General features: G+C 41.0%; 1 protein-coding gene across 4 annotated transcripts in view; it reads right to left on the reverse strand.

The window, feature by feature from the left end:
- LOC115654016 (2'-5'-oligoadenylate synthase 1A-like) overlaps positions 1 to 12,553 on the reverse strand; it is a 28,197-nt gene extending 15,644 nt beyond the window's left edge. For 3 of the 4 annotated variants that reach the window (XM_030567934.1, XM_030567933.1, XM_030567931.1), the window contains exons 1-5: positions 12,333 to 12,553; positions 11,903 to 12,062; positions 10,642 to 10,828; positions 7,198 to 7,388; positions 5,375 to 5,535 (exon numbers count right to left, since the gene is read on the reverse strand). In XM_030567934.1, the coding sequence (XP_030423794.1) occupies positions 5,375 to 5,535; positions 7,198 to 7,388; positions 10,642 to 10,828; positions 11,903 to 12,062; positions 12,333 to 12,340 (707 nt within the window). In that variant the 5' untranslated portion in view covers positions 12,341 to 12,553. The remainder of the gene's footprint in view (positions 1 to 5,374; positions 5,536 to 7,197; positions 7,389 to 10,641; positions 10,829 to 11,902; positions 12,063 to 12,332) is intronic. The other variant, XM_030567935.1, reaches the window with a different exon arrangement.
- Between the last annotated feature and the right edge of the window lie 3,052 nt (positions 12,554 to 15,605).

The following is a 15,605-nucleotide window of genomic DNA, read 5'->3' on the forward strand; positions in this document are numbered from 1 at the left end:
TGTAAGCCGTTGCACACCCCTAGTCATTCTTGTTACTCTTTCCTGAATGTTTTCCAATTTCAATACATCTTTTTTGAGATGGGGCAACCACATCTGCACACATTATTCAAGATGTGGGTACACTGTGGATTTATATAGATGCAATATGATATTTTCTGTCTTATTAACTATCCCTTTCTCAACGATTCCCAACATTCTGTTCGCTTTTTTGACTGCTGCTGCACATTGACTGGATGTTTTCAGAAAAATTATCCACAATGACTCCAAGATCTTTCTTAAGTGGTAACAGCTAATTTAGACCCCATCATTCTATATGTATAATTGGGATTATGTTTTCCAATGTGCATTACTTTGCATTTATCAACATTGAATTTTATTTGCCATTTTGTTGCCCAGTCATCCAGTTTTGAGAGATCCTTTTTTAGCTCTTCACAGACTGCTTGGGACATAACTATCTTGAGTAGTTTTGTATCATCTGCAAATTTGGCCACCTCACTGTTTACCCCTTTTTCCAGATAACATAAACCAATAACAGAGGAAAATAGGAATAAAAATCGTGTAGCCCTGATTCAACCAATCACTTAAGCACATGCTTAACTTTAAGCACAAGATTTTCATAGACTCAGATTTTTAGGTCAGAAGATAGCATTATAATCAATCATTCTAGTCTGACCTGACATGGACTTCAATAGGATTTAAGCAAGTGCTTTAGTGAAAGCACTTGCTGAAAAAGGGCCATGGCCTTTTTATTCCTGTGTTCCTTTATATTATTGGTTTATTTTGTTAGATATATGTGCAATGTTGCAGAGTAAGTGTGGCTGTAGAACCCATAACTTTTGCATTAATATATACAAACGTTCAGATGAGGCTGGTAGCTGGGCCTGTTATGAAGGTTATTCGACACTTCTCAGTAGAAGACACTGTTTCCTGTTGCTTATAACTTTGCCAAATGATAATAGTTTACGCTGAAATTTTCCATGCCAGTTGTCTCCCTCAGGCTGAATCTTTTTGGAAAGTTTCAACCAAAATGGTTCAGCCATTTCCATGAACAAGGACAGGGAAAATATGTTCTGCAATTTTAAAAAATAATCTGGTAATTTTTTTCTAGCTCCCCTGTGCTTTTAAAACAGGAACTTGAAATTTGGCAGAGGTGACCTTTGTGTCAGATATGTGCCTTTTCCTGTTCTTGAGAAAATCTGCTCAAATTTGCCCAAGTTTACACCTCTGGAAAAAAAAATCTCCATTTGCACATGCTCAGTAAATTCTTGCTAAGTTTAGCAGCTAAAGTTTCTGAAGATTCCATCCTCACAGAGACTTCTGCAGCCTCTCACAGTTTCTAGTGCTGACCACACTATGCACATGCCATCTCTACAAAGCAGCTGAGTATGCTCCAGCCGAGGACTACATGGTCTCGCTGGGACTTTCTTTGCAATCGCAGCTCCCAACCAGCATGGATCAGGGTGGAGATGGGCACCAGAACTGAGAGCAGGGAGCCTCTTTCTCCTGTGCTCTTGCTGGCACCCTGTAGTGTTCAGGAGGAAACCATCTGACTAATGCTGTGGGGATAAAAGGCAGATTGGGGGACAGGGATACAACTAGACTGGGACAAGGAGCCTGGTAAGGATGGGACTGGAGTGGGGAAAGAAAAGGGAAACTGTTACTGGGAGTTGGGAGAGACAAGAATTGGTTGGGTAAAGAGGAGGGAAGACAGATCTGACAAGTAGCCAAGGGGCAGAACCAGGATTAGCTGAGGAGGGAAGCGATTGGAACAATGAGCCAGGGAAGGAGTGAGGGATAAAGAGGGAAACAGAGTGAATGAAGATCCTTAGGACAGACAGACTGTGTGTGTGAAATCACTGGAGGCTGGTGGAGAGGTGAGAGACAGATCAGATGAGGAGCTTGGAGGTGGGAACCGGGACTGGCTGGATAAAGAGACTGGGACTCAGATCGGGGCCTGAAGATGGAGACTACTGGCTGGGCAAAGAGACTGGGATGAGAAGCCTGAGGAAAGGAGATGGGGTAGATCAGAAAAGTAGGAACGGGACTGAGATGAGGATAGCTGACCACGTGCCCCAATTTTATAGGGACAGTCCTGATTTTTGGATCTTTTGCTTATATAGGCTCCTACTACCCCACCACCCCATCCCGATTTTTCACATTTGCTGTCTGGTCACCATAGATGAGGAGAGAATGGTAGGAAAGAGACAGAACTGGGATGTGAACAGGTTGGAAGGAACAAGCCAGAAGAGGTTAAGTTTTGGGGAAGAACAGACAGTCTAACTATTAGAGAACAATCCCCTCTCCTGTGACATTTACTGAGTCTCACCACTCCTCTGCGGTCAGCAAATATCTGTGAAATTCACTGGCAAAATGTGTGTCCCCTAGTCCCCTCTCGTACTAGTCCACACAGAAAGGCTATTGACCTACTACTGCTACCAGTTACTCTGTTAGTTAAAGTGGCAGAAGCCTCTGTGGTTGGACCTGCTGATGTCAATAAGATGTCACATTAAAAAGTTTTTTAAAAGAAAACTGAAAAAAAATTGCTAAGTAATTATACACAAAAACTATGGTAAAAGAATATTATTCAATTGCAAAAAGTCAAGCAATGCAAAGTTAGGAAATGCCAGAATTAAGGTTGTCTGTGCTCCCCTGAGAGTATGCTGTATGATACAGTCTTTAATTACATTATCATATACTAATTTTCCACAAGATCCCTGCATCAATCCATGCACAAAATGGACCTGTGCTGGGGATGGATCAGAGTTGTGTAGGGAAGGAGACTGTCTGTAGGATCTCTGCCTCATGTGTTACAGAAGTTGGATGGTATCTAGTGAATGAGGCAGGGGACTACAGAAAGTGAGAAGAGAGTCTTGTGGGTAAAGTTGAATTCTGCCCTGGAGAACTGCATTCTATCCCTGTCTCTGCCCCAGAGTCCTTATGTATTGCTAGGCAAGTCACTTAAATTCAGCTTTTCACAGGTGATCACAAATTGTCTATTCCTCCTTTTCTGAGTGCTTGACTTGAGACCCCAATGTTTGATTTCCAGAAGTGGTGAGCACTCCCAGATACAGCTGAAGTCAGTGGGAACTGTGGTTTGAACATATAAAGTAGAGCTGTCCAGGAACTGGATTTTTCATTTCAGGGGAGTTTTGTGATTTCAAGATGTTTGCCACTACAGAATGGAACATCAATCAATTAATGAATTAAATAAAACAAACACTGAAATTTCTTTGAATCAAAATTCAAAATAAAATGAAAAAAAAATCTAATTCCTGGTCAACCAAAACATTTTGTTTTGATAAAGCTGAAATGCTTCGGTCCAATGACAACTTTTTTCAAGTGGGACCAACAGGCAGAAATTTGTCTGTGAGTCTACTGAAACCTAGGCCAAGTCTATGGTACAAACTTGCCTGCACATAACTATGCCAGTCAGGGATGTGAAGAGATGTGATTCCTGACCAACATCGCTGTCCCGGCAAAAGCTTTTGGCCAGATAGCTTACTTCATTTGGGGAAGGCCAGAATATGATATGTTGGCAAATGTGCAGTATTGTCACTATAAGTTGCATCCACACTAGAAACATTTCCCAAGTGCAATGTACTGGTATAGCAAAGCACTCCCAGTGCAGACTTATTCACAGCTAGAAAAGACAACTGAAGGACTATGAAAATAAATGATACTGAACAAACACTGCCATTCACAGTAAGATATACACAAAAAAAAAAATACATATTCACCACACCTAGCGATTCAAACTGGAGATATTTTTAAGACCCTACAAGATGTTTCTTAATAACTTCTCTATTTTTAAAATGAATTTCCACTTAAAAGGCATATGGCAGATGTTTATTTATATAAATGCATTATGAGTGTATACAAATTAATGCTCATGAAGTATAAAACTATCATTTGATGTATGCAATCCAGTAAAGCCTAGCCGCAGCTTCCTTATCAACAATGTTCAAGGCACGAAGACCTCCAGGAAGTTGAATCATTTTGGAGTCCTCAACAATGTGTGTCATTGCTTTGTGGCTGCCCACACTGACACAGTCGACAGTCTCTAAAACATGAAGTATGAAAAATACCAGATTACAGACCCCAGGGATGCCAGACGTCCCTTCATTCACTGAACAGGTACGACACAGGCAGTAGAGGTGCAAGTGTCTACACTTTGCTCACCAGCTCAGAACTGGAGGGGCTGCCTCTATGAGCAAAATGGCCTGTTTCCATGACTATTCAAGCCTTGGCCTCTTATTCAAGACTGCCAACAAAGATGCCAATTACTCTCTATTGTCATGGTCATTCTTGGGATGTGAATCTGTACAGGGACCACGAAACATATTTCACATAGGTTGCCCACAGCCATGGTAACAACTGCAGGTCCCTTCTGTTTGGGATGGATTCAAACCACTGACCCAGAGCTAAAAACCTCTATATTTTATTGCTCATCCCCTGTCACCCAGTTCTCTCTAATTCATAGACCTCAATTCTCCCCTCTAACTTGTCCCAACACAATCTCAGTGCCTCCTCCCAAGAGGAAGTATTTATATGCAGTTTCTAGAGTGACACTGGGTTGGATTAAAATTAAATATAAAAACAGGTTGATCTAAAACAGGATCCCAAATGTGTTTTATTGTGCTTCTTATGAGAAACAAAACCCATGTGCATTTTGAGTTGGATGGGACTTCTACCAGAGAAAAAAAATATTTAGGGGACACTCTTTGGCTTTCATGCTAAAACAATTCTTTACTGGCGATATCGCCACATCTCTTTCCACAACTTCAAAATCCCACAGCCTGGGAGTATACAATACACCTTGTGTCTGCTCGGCAGACACAAGAGTCCCCTGAAAACAAGGTCTGCTGCCTCCATGTATCGCCCACACACACCACGGATCACCAGTTGTCATGATTAGCCAAAGCAGAAAGATACATAGTATTTGTTTGCATTGTGGATAAAGCATGTGTAGTCTAGACAAGTTCACTGAGATGAGGGAGGAGCATTGTACTTCACGTTATAGATGAACAGTCTATATGGAGTCCCATTCAGTTGCTTTCATTCATGCTAGAGAAGCTAGAGGGTGAAGGTGCAAAGTGAGAGAAAATGATGAATCATTAAGGCTTGACAAGATGGTGTGATCTACCTTATAAATCTCTAATGGGAATTTTACCTATGTCTGTACTGGGATGCACACCACTGTGTCTAGTTTTCTAGTTTGATTTTATCCATTTTATTTTCTGATTTTGCTGTGCTCTGTGAAGTAGGCAGTCTTGGGGGGGGATCACATCTGAAATGCCTGTGTAACATCTGGAGCAAGTAAAAGCCCTAATGCTAACTAAACATAGAAAATACACACAACCCTTGTGATCCAAACCTGCTGGCCCATGAAGATTTCTTCAGTCTTTTTCCAAGATCATCTATAACTTCTGGCAGTTTCTTTTTGCAGTCTTCTAGATTTTCAAAGGCTTCACTAAATAACACTATATCGACATCAGACCAGCCTTGTGTATCAGTTCCTTTTATATACGAGCCTCCCTGGTACACAAGAGATGCCAGAAATATGATTAGCACTTGATTTTTTTCTGTAAACAGGACATTTTTGCAACGGTGTTAAAGCAGGCTTTAGATGCCTTCTGTACTTTCTTAGTCTGTCTTGTCTACCTACTTGCAAGTAGTTTATAGCTTACACGTTACTAAGGTGAGATGCAAGATGGGCCTGATCCCTGGGTCTTTCAAATGGACTTTGGATCAGGCACTTTATTAGTAGCAGTACTCACAGTATCATTGGTGGTATTTACTATAGGAATGGTATTGGGTTCAACATCCAAACCACAAGGGCAAATCAAGTTTTCTTTACTGGGTGTTGAATATGGTTTCATCCAGTTTATATCAGTATTCAAATTGTAGTCCACCAAGTGGGGGGAAGTGGAGGATGGAGGAGAAAGGCAGTGAGAACCTTTCTGAAATTTGGTGTCAAAACAGTTTTTCTATTTTCTAATAGAAGTACATTTTAGAATAGAAGTACATTTCTAATAGAAGTATTTTCTAATGCAGAAGTACATATTAGTAACTAACAAATTCTCAACCTGTTGATCACCCTCTTGCTTTTGTTAAATACATTTTAAACTAGAGCATATCTATCAATACACATCTAGAGTTCTGCTTGATGCAATCACTGTAGTAAGAGCATAGGGCCCAACTAGGCAACCCCTACTCACGCTAATGAGTACATCCTCATGTATTTGGTACTAAGAGCCTTCTTACAATAATGCAATGGCCACACTGCAGGTAGGGGTGTTTATAATCAGTTAGGAAGCTCAGGTCAGTTCTTAGCAGACAGTTGTCTGCAACAGAAATCCACCACTAATTTCTTAGTAAACAGGCTTCATATGGAATAGGCATGGAAGTCGAAATGCCCTCTCACCCCTAAAAATGGCTCCTTCAGAATGAAGGTGATGTACAGCAACAGGGAGTTATGTCTAAGTTGATACAGCTATTATCTGTACTACATCAGTCCTGTGAGGATATTCAGTCTCTAGGGATGTCACTTTAGGACCTCTGGAGAACTAAATGAGTCAGTAATTTGCCTTAAAAAAAGTTTTAAAAAAACCAAACACTAAAAAAGGTTTCTCCTCTTGCTGATAATACCTCATCTTAATTAATTAGCCTCTTATAGTTGGTATAGCTCCTTCCACCTTTTCATGTTCTCTGTATTTTATTATCTATATCATCTTACTATATGTTCCATTCTATGCATCCAATGAAGTGGGCTGTAGCCCACACAAGCTTATGCTCAAATAAATTTGTTTGTCTCTAAGGTGCCACAAGTACTCCTGTTCTTTTTTTTAAAACTGTGTAAATCCAGATTTACACAATTAATATAATTGGTCTAAAAGAGCAATTACAGCTAGAGGAAAGATCATCATCATAGGCTCAACTCATATTTAGATGCCAGAAACTAAATGTTAGTTTTTTAAAAAGATTAAATCCTCAAACAATATGGTGGATCCAAATAATGCTACAGGTCAGACCTGAATCTAACCCAAAAGGAAATTCACTGTTTATGAGATCACTCCCTCTGGACTGTTGGGACACAAGAGGAGCTTGTGGTACAAATACATACAGGCTGCAACACCTTGACAAGTGAAGGAAATGCTATTTTGTTGAACCACAATAAAAACAGGAAATAAGGTTTACCTTGATTAGCCGAGCTATTAGTAATGGGAAGCATTCCTTGATCAAATTAATAATTGCCTCAATTTCTGTTGCACAGGCAATGCTTGCTGGGCCTGGAATGGGTCGAAGCTTTTCTTCTACAAATCTCTTTAGTTCTGTTGGATTTTCATAATCCAAGATATTATCGGGTGAAAATCCAGTGGCCATTTGAGCTGCACAGAAAGAAAATTAAAGTCTGATCACTAATTTGCTTGAAAAGGGCTTGTTAAGAAGCTCTCATTTCATGGTAATTTCAAACTGAGTAAAATTCATCTCCAGAACAGATACGATTGTAACATAATAACAATGCTATAAATTCCTTGCTTCCTTTTAATCAGCTGGGGCAGACAGCTAGTACTCAACGCCCAAGGACCCAAAAGTGATGTGATATTAAGTAAAAAATCATTAGTATATACCTCAAAACCTGACATTTTATTTCCACTATGCTGTCTCTAATTCTGCCCCTTCCTTTTTATCTTTACTGCTAAAACCGTAGCACACATCTTTTCTCTCTCTCAACTACTACAAATTCCTCATTCCCAAATTATCTGCTTCCCCTTCTCCAATTTACCCCAAATACCACAGTTAAAACCTTCTTCCACACCCACTAAAAGCTGTGGCTTTTTATGATCTCCTTCAGGCCTATCCCTAGCTGCAGATTACAGACAGTAGCCTCCCAGTACCAGGATACTAGGAACACACAGAGAGGCGAAGAATTTTACTGGCCCTCTTGAAGAGGGACCTGCTGAAAACAGCTATGGAGATTCTTGCACAGATTCTCCAAGTGCAGTGAGGGAATGTGGGAGAAGTCCCTTTTGGAAAGATACAGCTCCTGGTGAGGGCAAGAAAAAATGTGAAGGTTGGCCAACCACCAGGAGGTCCAAAATTAGGATTCTCCAAGTACAAAGGGTCCCATACTCCTGTTAATTTGCTTTCCCTACTGGTGTTATTGCAGGGTTGCAAGATCAGAAGGTAGGTGGAATTCTATGGTGGGGTTTTAAAAAGGGGCCTTAGAATGCCTCATTATTGGTAAAGGACTCTGTTAGATAATTTCAAGTTATTATCTACTCTTCCAGAATTTGTATGGGAAAAGAAAGCTGGTGAAGTGAAATCTGGTCTAGTGAGACAGGACCTCTGACGGGGCCCTTTAACAATTTGAAGATTTCATAATGGGGGGGGGGTGCGCCAAGAAAGTCTGGACTGATTCATCATTTGATCTATTCATGGGAGAGTTTGAACAACAAACTCACTGACTTGCAGAATTGCTCAGTAAAGTAGCCATCTTTTAACCACATGACTCTCCCCTGCCGTATGAAGGCAGCTTTTTATTTATTGCTGGTTCACTCTAATGCTTTTGATTTGATGGGGCTTTCAACATACTGATAAGGCCATGCCCATGTGAGTGTCATTTTCCTGTTTAGCCTTTGAACTATTTAGTATCTTCTTAGAATGGAAAGACATGGACGTGACCTATCGTGCATGGCACATGTCCTGGACAATGTTTTGTTTCTCAGCCTTAGCAGATCCAGGCATTAGAAAGCCTTGCTGTAAACAATTTGTTCCACCACAGAGTGTCTCAGAATTCCACTGGCATAGGACAAAACAGAGGAACCAAATACATATATTACACACCTAGGCACAGAAAATCGATAGAGACTAGAACATCTCACTTCCCAGCCGTGAAGGTTGATCAATGAAGGGAACAGGTTAGGAAGATTAATAGTTCAGTTAAAGTCACCCTAAACTATTTACAAACATTTGCTGGATTGTTAGGTTGTGTGTGTAGAGCGGTTGTGCCTTCCTGAGCCTTATGGTGCTGGTGACACAATGACATAGCCCAGACATGGAGCAGTCTCCTTAGCCGTTGTGGTAAACGGACTCACAAAAATGTAGACTGAGAAATGAGAAACAGGTGATGGTTTTGAGCACTGAAGTATCATGTGCTTCCCCAGGACTGTTCCAACGACAAAGGGCATTTGTTGGACATCTGTTATGGCATTTTTATCCTGGGCATCCCGCTATGACAGGAGAGGTATTTGTGAGTGGTTGGCTTGGTGGGATGCCAAGCAAGCAGCTGCTAGTGGCATCTGATGGTAGTGTAGTTTTTACAGGTAGAAAGATTCAGGCCAGCTTTGGCTGAGAGAGTTTGAAGTGGGAAAGTGTCATCTCCAGGACTAATTTGTTGTAACAAGGGGACAGCCATAAAGATAGTCATATCTACTGGTGAAGACTGCTGGGAGCTCAGCCTAGGGACTGCTCCAATCTTCTTTATAGGACTCAAGCTTTTGGTTTTATGGTCATGCCTATCACCCACATCTTAGTGGGCCAGATGGTTTTCAGATGACCTGAGGCGATGATTTTATAAACTTTGAGTCAGCAAACAGTGATTGAATCAAACAGCACCTTTCTGTAGCAGCTGGCCCATTACTGTAAGAATTACACATTCCACTTCTATGTTTGGTTACTGTGTGGTTGTTATTTATTTAATAGAACTGAAGCTTGTATGCCAAAAAAATGTGTTTAGTTGTAGGGTGGTTTTCCTGAGGGCCTTTCCTAAAGGCCTCGAATAAAAAAAACCCCACACACTTTCCACATGTGCGGGAATAATGTCTACAAACTGATCAAGCACTAAGAGAATTCCAAGTGAGCTTCATTGCCAGAGAAGTACAAAATGTGGATGAGGACAATAGCACAAGCTATTTTTTATCCATACCCCTCTCCAACATTTAAAACAACAAGCCTGATGGCTGAGGGAGGGTTGGGTAAGACAGGGTCATGTCAGTGAACACAAACTAACGATGATGTCGATTTTCGATACACTTTCTGTTCTGTAGCTTCTGATGTAGATTCATTTACTTGTGGAACATTGGGCCATATCTCTTTATTTATACCAAAAATGTTAATGCCCAGCTGTCAAATATAAAGGGAAGGGTAACAACCCTTATGTATGCGGTAACATAAAATTCCTCCTGGCCAGAGGTACAGAATCCCCTTACCTGTAAGCGGTTAATCAGTTCAATTAACCTAGACAGTCTCAAAGCAAGGAGGTATTATATTTCATAACTGCAAAATGAGGAGATTCATTGTAACCTTCACCACAAGTCCTCACCAGACACACAAGTTGTATCTAGTTGGTTACCAGTAACTACAATTACCAGTGTGAGTGTGCCATCCTACGTACCCTCCGCTCCTACCAACTACAGTGGGTATTGAGAACAATCAGCACCCCACACATCTCAGTGCTCTTTCAGGAAGAGTTTTGCTGGGTAAGGGTGATAAATGGTCAAGGAAATTTAATCATCTTGGGAGTGATTTCACCAGTGAAAGCATTTGATACTTATGGTATTTAACAGCCCTTGATGCTCCCTCCCTAATGGCCAGTGCACTCTAGCAGAACTTCCTGTCTGTTGTGAGCAGCAGTGATACCTCTTTTGCTGGCTGTGAAGTGATGATCTTGTTTCTCATGGTGTTCCCTGCTATGGATTGTTCCAAACTTCCTTGGGCACATCCTGCAGGAGGTAGACATTTCCATAGACACAAATTTTGCTTCCCTCTTTGGAGGCATGTCCCAGAAACACCCTTGTCTTTCAGCAGTCATCCTTTCATGGTTGGCCTAGGAAGATGGGGCACACCATACATAGGAGTAAGTTGGATATGGAAAAAGGAGGCTGGCTAATACAGTGAATTGGAAGTACCTCCAGGAGCTCATCTCAAGACAAACCTCAACATTTTTAAAGCATACTACACAGGGAAAGAAGATGGGCTACATCCATAAAGCAGGTATAATAAAAAATAACAACCGCTCCAATAATTCCATTTTTTAGAAGTCCACCTTGAAGCTTTCCATGATTTACAATAAAATTTATATAGGAATTATTTGAGACACTGTACTTAGAATAGGAAAGAACAGTGGTAACTATGTGGTATCTGCAGGGGATGTGGACTTTTCATTGGTGACTTCTGTAAATATAGCAGCAGTGAAATAAAGCCACCACCATGGCAGCAAGCAGTAGTCAACTGGACCACAGCACAGTGCCACATTTCCTTCCATATATAGGAACTTGATGGTCCAAATAAGAAAAGTATGCATGAGATTAAGAGCAAACCACCTAAAGGAATGATTTTCTAAGAAATGTCTTCTGATAAAATCTGTACTTTACTGTTTGCAGTGGGAGCTTCCATAAGCACCGAGCATGTACTCTCCCATGCTATGTCTGAGCCAGACAGGACTTTAGTCAATCCATGGAGGTTCCGCTGATTTTCTTTATAGTTTTATAAAAAAAGAATCAAGGTTTCCTTGGCAAGGGTGGCACTGTATTATAATGTAACAAACTAAATGGCTGCTGCTTTTGGATTGGGTGTGAAACACCTACAGACAGACCATACCTGGAATGCACTGAGCACAGAAATTAGAGATATAATCTATTGGGTTATATTATCTATCCACATGCTAAGACAGGATTTTCACCTATACTGCAGTGAGATGTTCAGATATGTATATTCACTATGTATATACAGTATAAGCCATTTTTCAATTAAAAGATGTACTTTCTGTTCCAATGTAAATGTCTCTATTGAATGAAAAGTTAATACAAACTGAACATACAAAAGGAAAAGGAGAGACTGGGAATCAATAAAATCTGTGTTGTGAATAAGAGATAGAGTCAGAGCTCTCAAACAGCCTCACCGCTTCATGGTCCTGAAGTGTTTCTCTCACAACTTCCGGACCACATTTTTCACAGTGAACTTTTCCAAGATGTTTTACTCGGAAATGATACCTCAAGGCGGTGCGGCTGACATAATCATTCCCACATTGCTCACAGCTGTAGGATTTGAGAGACCCCATCCTTTATAAAAAGAAATAAAAGTAAGAGGTTTCACTCCAGAGGGGCACTGAATGATTTTATACACTTGAAAAACAGTATAAACCTCTGAACAGAGCTGTGGTTAGGATTGTGATTCAAAATATATTGCACTATTTGTAGTATTGATCTAAACAAGTTTTGAAACAATTTTGTCAAACTTTAGTCTAATCAAATGCTGTTAAAGTTAGTGATATATTAATAATAGCTTCTATTGTACAAAGGAAAGGAGGAGAACACTCCTGAATTACCTACCTAAACATTTTCTGAAGAATAAGCTGTACAGAAGCCCTGGTTTCTTTCCATTACTTTTCTTTTTCATGAAGACCCATTCAAAAAGGAGTTTATCACATTGAAAGAACTTTCCTGGTACAGACCCCTGTGACTGTCAAAGAAGATTTCTTTTACTTTTGCAAAAAAAGTACTTTCACTTCATGGCAAGTGTGTTTATTTCTTCGTTTCCTAGTTACCTCCACGTGAACAGGCTGAAAGCCTTTCTGCACCACTCCCCAGATGCAGAGAATTGTGGGACTTGTAGTTTACATGTCACCAGAATGAGACCATCTTATTAATGATTCCGTGTATGGCAAGAGTTTTTCAAAAGCATGAGGAGACCTGCATGATTTGATGATAGAGTACCCATGCTTTCTATGCAGGTTAAGGTGTCACTGGAAACAAAGCTGAAGCAGAAACTCTTCTTAGACTCTCAGCCTATGCTGACAGTGGAGCATTATAAGTCTTGCACTGGTCAAAGTTAATTCATTATGTTAGATGTTAAACTAAGATCTCTTTTGCCTGGTCTCTGGAACATAGATTCTTTGGCATTTTGTGGAAAGTGTACCAGATAACACTGGTGTTCTCACCAACATTCCTTCTGTACACATTTGGTTTGAATGTCCAATAATACCCAGCAACACAGAGTTCCACAGGTTATATATTATGTACTAAGTATTGGTAGTTTTGACGGGATGACTTGTGTCAAAGTCCTACTACTTGCAGTATATTTCACAGGGAGAGTCAGACCGACATTAGTGTGTTGTCTCCCATACACTGGTATTTTACTATATATATTGTTTCTTCTTTTAAAGTATTGTCTTGGCTTTTTAAAGTATGAATGTGACAAAAACAGCAAAGTGGGGTCAGAGCATATCCCCAGAGTGAACTTGAGAGAAAAGACTAAGAACTATACAAACTCTATTTTAAGAAAGTAAGAGCCCTTCTCTTACTTGCTGGTTTGGGACAAGTGCTGTTTTGACATTATAAGTACGGGAGGGTAGTATTCTACCTACTCGCATCAGCAAGAGTAAACAAAATAATTATTCAGTCAGTAAGTAAACTGTCTTCTTGTCAGTACATTTTGTTCTGTTGACATCCATGTCACTACAGTATGTATGAGTTTATATTAAAGCGCTGTGTGATGCCTTTATTAATGTAACACCCAATATGGGGAAGTCCATCTCTACTAGCTACTGTCAGTCCTGGGTCATAGGCTGTGCACATCCATGGCTATAAAAATCAGATCAAGATAATATGGGGAAAAAAGCAGAAAGGAAATAAAACAGGTCCCCTCTCTCCCAGCTACGTGAAGTGTCAGATAACCAGAAATAGCTGCTGTTTGGCTTGCTGTGGCTGCTGGCATCACTATGCTGGTTTGGCTGGCTTGCCTACCCAAGAAGCCTCCAGTAGCTTGGTTTTCACTCCAGAAAAGAAAGAATTGGATCTCTGTGTTGTGGGGTTGCTGGGTGCCACACACTGAGCATAGCCCATTCCAATGAGCATAGTGTGGTATAAATGTGTGTTCTCTCTCTCTTCTCCCATCCATGGTGGCTCATTTTAACAAATATTCTCCTTCACTAGCTTCTGACTGCTCGTGACCAGGCAAACAGTAGGTCTCATGGTTCCCAATACAATTCTCATCTGGAGTATCCTAAATACGCCAGGACACGGTCTATACTCACCTCTCTCGCTCCCTCTTCTGAGCTCCAACAGAGTAAGGAGAGCAGCCAGCAGTAATACCATGGCCCACAGCCCAATCCATCTCTGGCTGGCTTTTTCTAGTGATCTCATAGTAGCTTTCCGCACAACTAGCTAGCCAAGGGTTCTTGCAAGGACTGGCACAATGTCCTTTAGAATCTCCCTTGTCCATATTCTTAAGTCAATTACCATTACTGTAAGATAGAACAATTGTCAAGAATAATTCATTCCTGTTAGCTAAGTCCTCAAACCTTGTCATGGTCCTTACTGAATGAGGTAAAAGGCAACAACAAAAATTGGCAATTGACCTGCACAAAAAGACAGCAGCTACTCAGGCCAATAGAAGCCAGATGGAGAACCATTCTGGAAACAGCATACTGTGTGTTTTTGGCAAAGAAACAGTTATTAAATATTAAGTAGAAACATCTCATTGATGAACAAAATGCAAGCAAAATATCAAAGGGTTCCCTGAAAAATTTCCTGCTTTAATGAAAAGTGACTGCACATTTCGTGGATATAAATAAATCCCATCGCCATCTCTCTCTCTCTCACCTCCACTCCAAAAATTCCATATTCTTCTGCCATACAAATGCATACATCCTTCCCCTCCTCTCCCTTGGCCCATATGCTTGCCACTCATCCCAGTACTCCATGGAAAGTCCTCTAGGAGGCTCTCTTACCTAGCAGATGATTTTAGCAACAGCGAAGATAGGCAGGGTGTTCTGTAGCCTTTTGTGGCACCAGTAATGGCAGGTAGGCATCCTGGTGGCCTCTGGCTGTGGAGATGATTGCTTGGGTGGGTGAGGAGCAGGCATCCCCCCCCCTTTTTGGTGGTAGTACAGGTGGTAGATTATAGATTAGAGCATGGGATCTGTCTGGTTCTTGAAGTGGGTCAGTCTCTGCTGACGGTTGTGTCCTTTAATTTGTGTGAGGATTGGGTGGTGGAGCAAGTTTCCCCAAGCTGGTTTGAGTAAGGGGCAGGGGAGAGAGAAAGTAGTAGGGGAAAGGACTAGTGGCTTCCTCCCAGTGCTATTTTCTTCATGCTGGAGGCTGAGGCTGAGCAGGTGGACATCAGCAATGAGCAAGGCTTGAGCAATGAATGTGACATCAGCTTGGCCCTATTTGGCCCTACCTTCTCCTATTTGGGCACAGAGAGGTTACAGGGACCACATAGTACAATGCCCATCCACTCCAAGTTGTGTTGATGGGGGGACACTGGAAAGTCATTCCACTTTAATAGCTAGTAGGCACACCACTGCTCTAAACTGAGCAGCAATTGACTCAATCCTAGGCATAAAGGAGGATGAAAGAGTTAACAAGAAATTCTTCCTTAACATTTTTGGTTGAGCCTGCAAAACACTTTTGGGGGACCCTTCCCCCAAATATAGTTAGATCTTGTCCTCCAATATTCCACCACCGCATGGGAGTCAGAATGCTGGGATGGGTAAGGGAACATTCTTTGGGACACCCAAAATGTAAGTGTATGGGGGAGGGATAATTAAATGTGTTCCTCAAATCTCCATCCATGCACACATTTTCCGTCTTCTGCTGAAG

The sequence above is a fragment of the Gopherus evgoodei genome, chromosome 6 (assembly GCF_007399415.2).
Source record: "Gopherus evgoodei ecotype Sinaloan lineage chromosome 6, rGopEvg1_v1.p, whole genome shotgun sequence".
NCBI lineage: Eukaryota > Metazoa > Chordata > Testudines > Testudinidae > Gopherus > Gopherus evgoodei.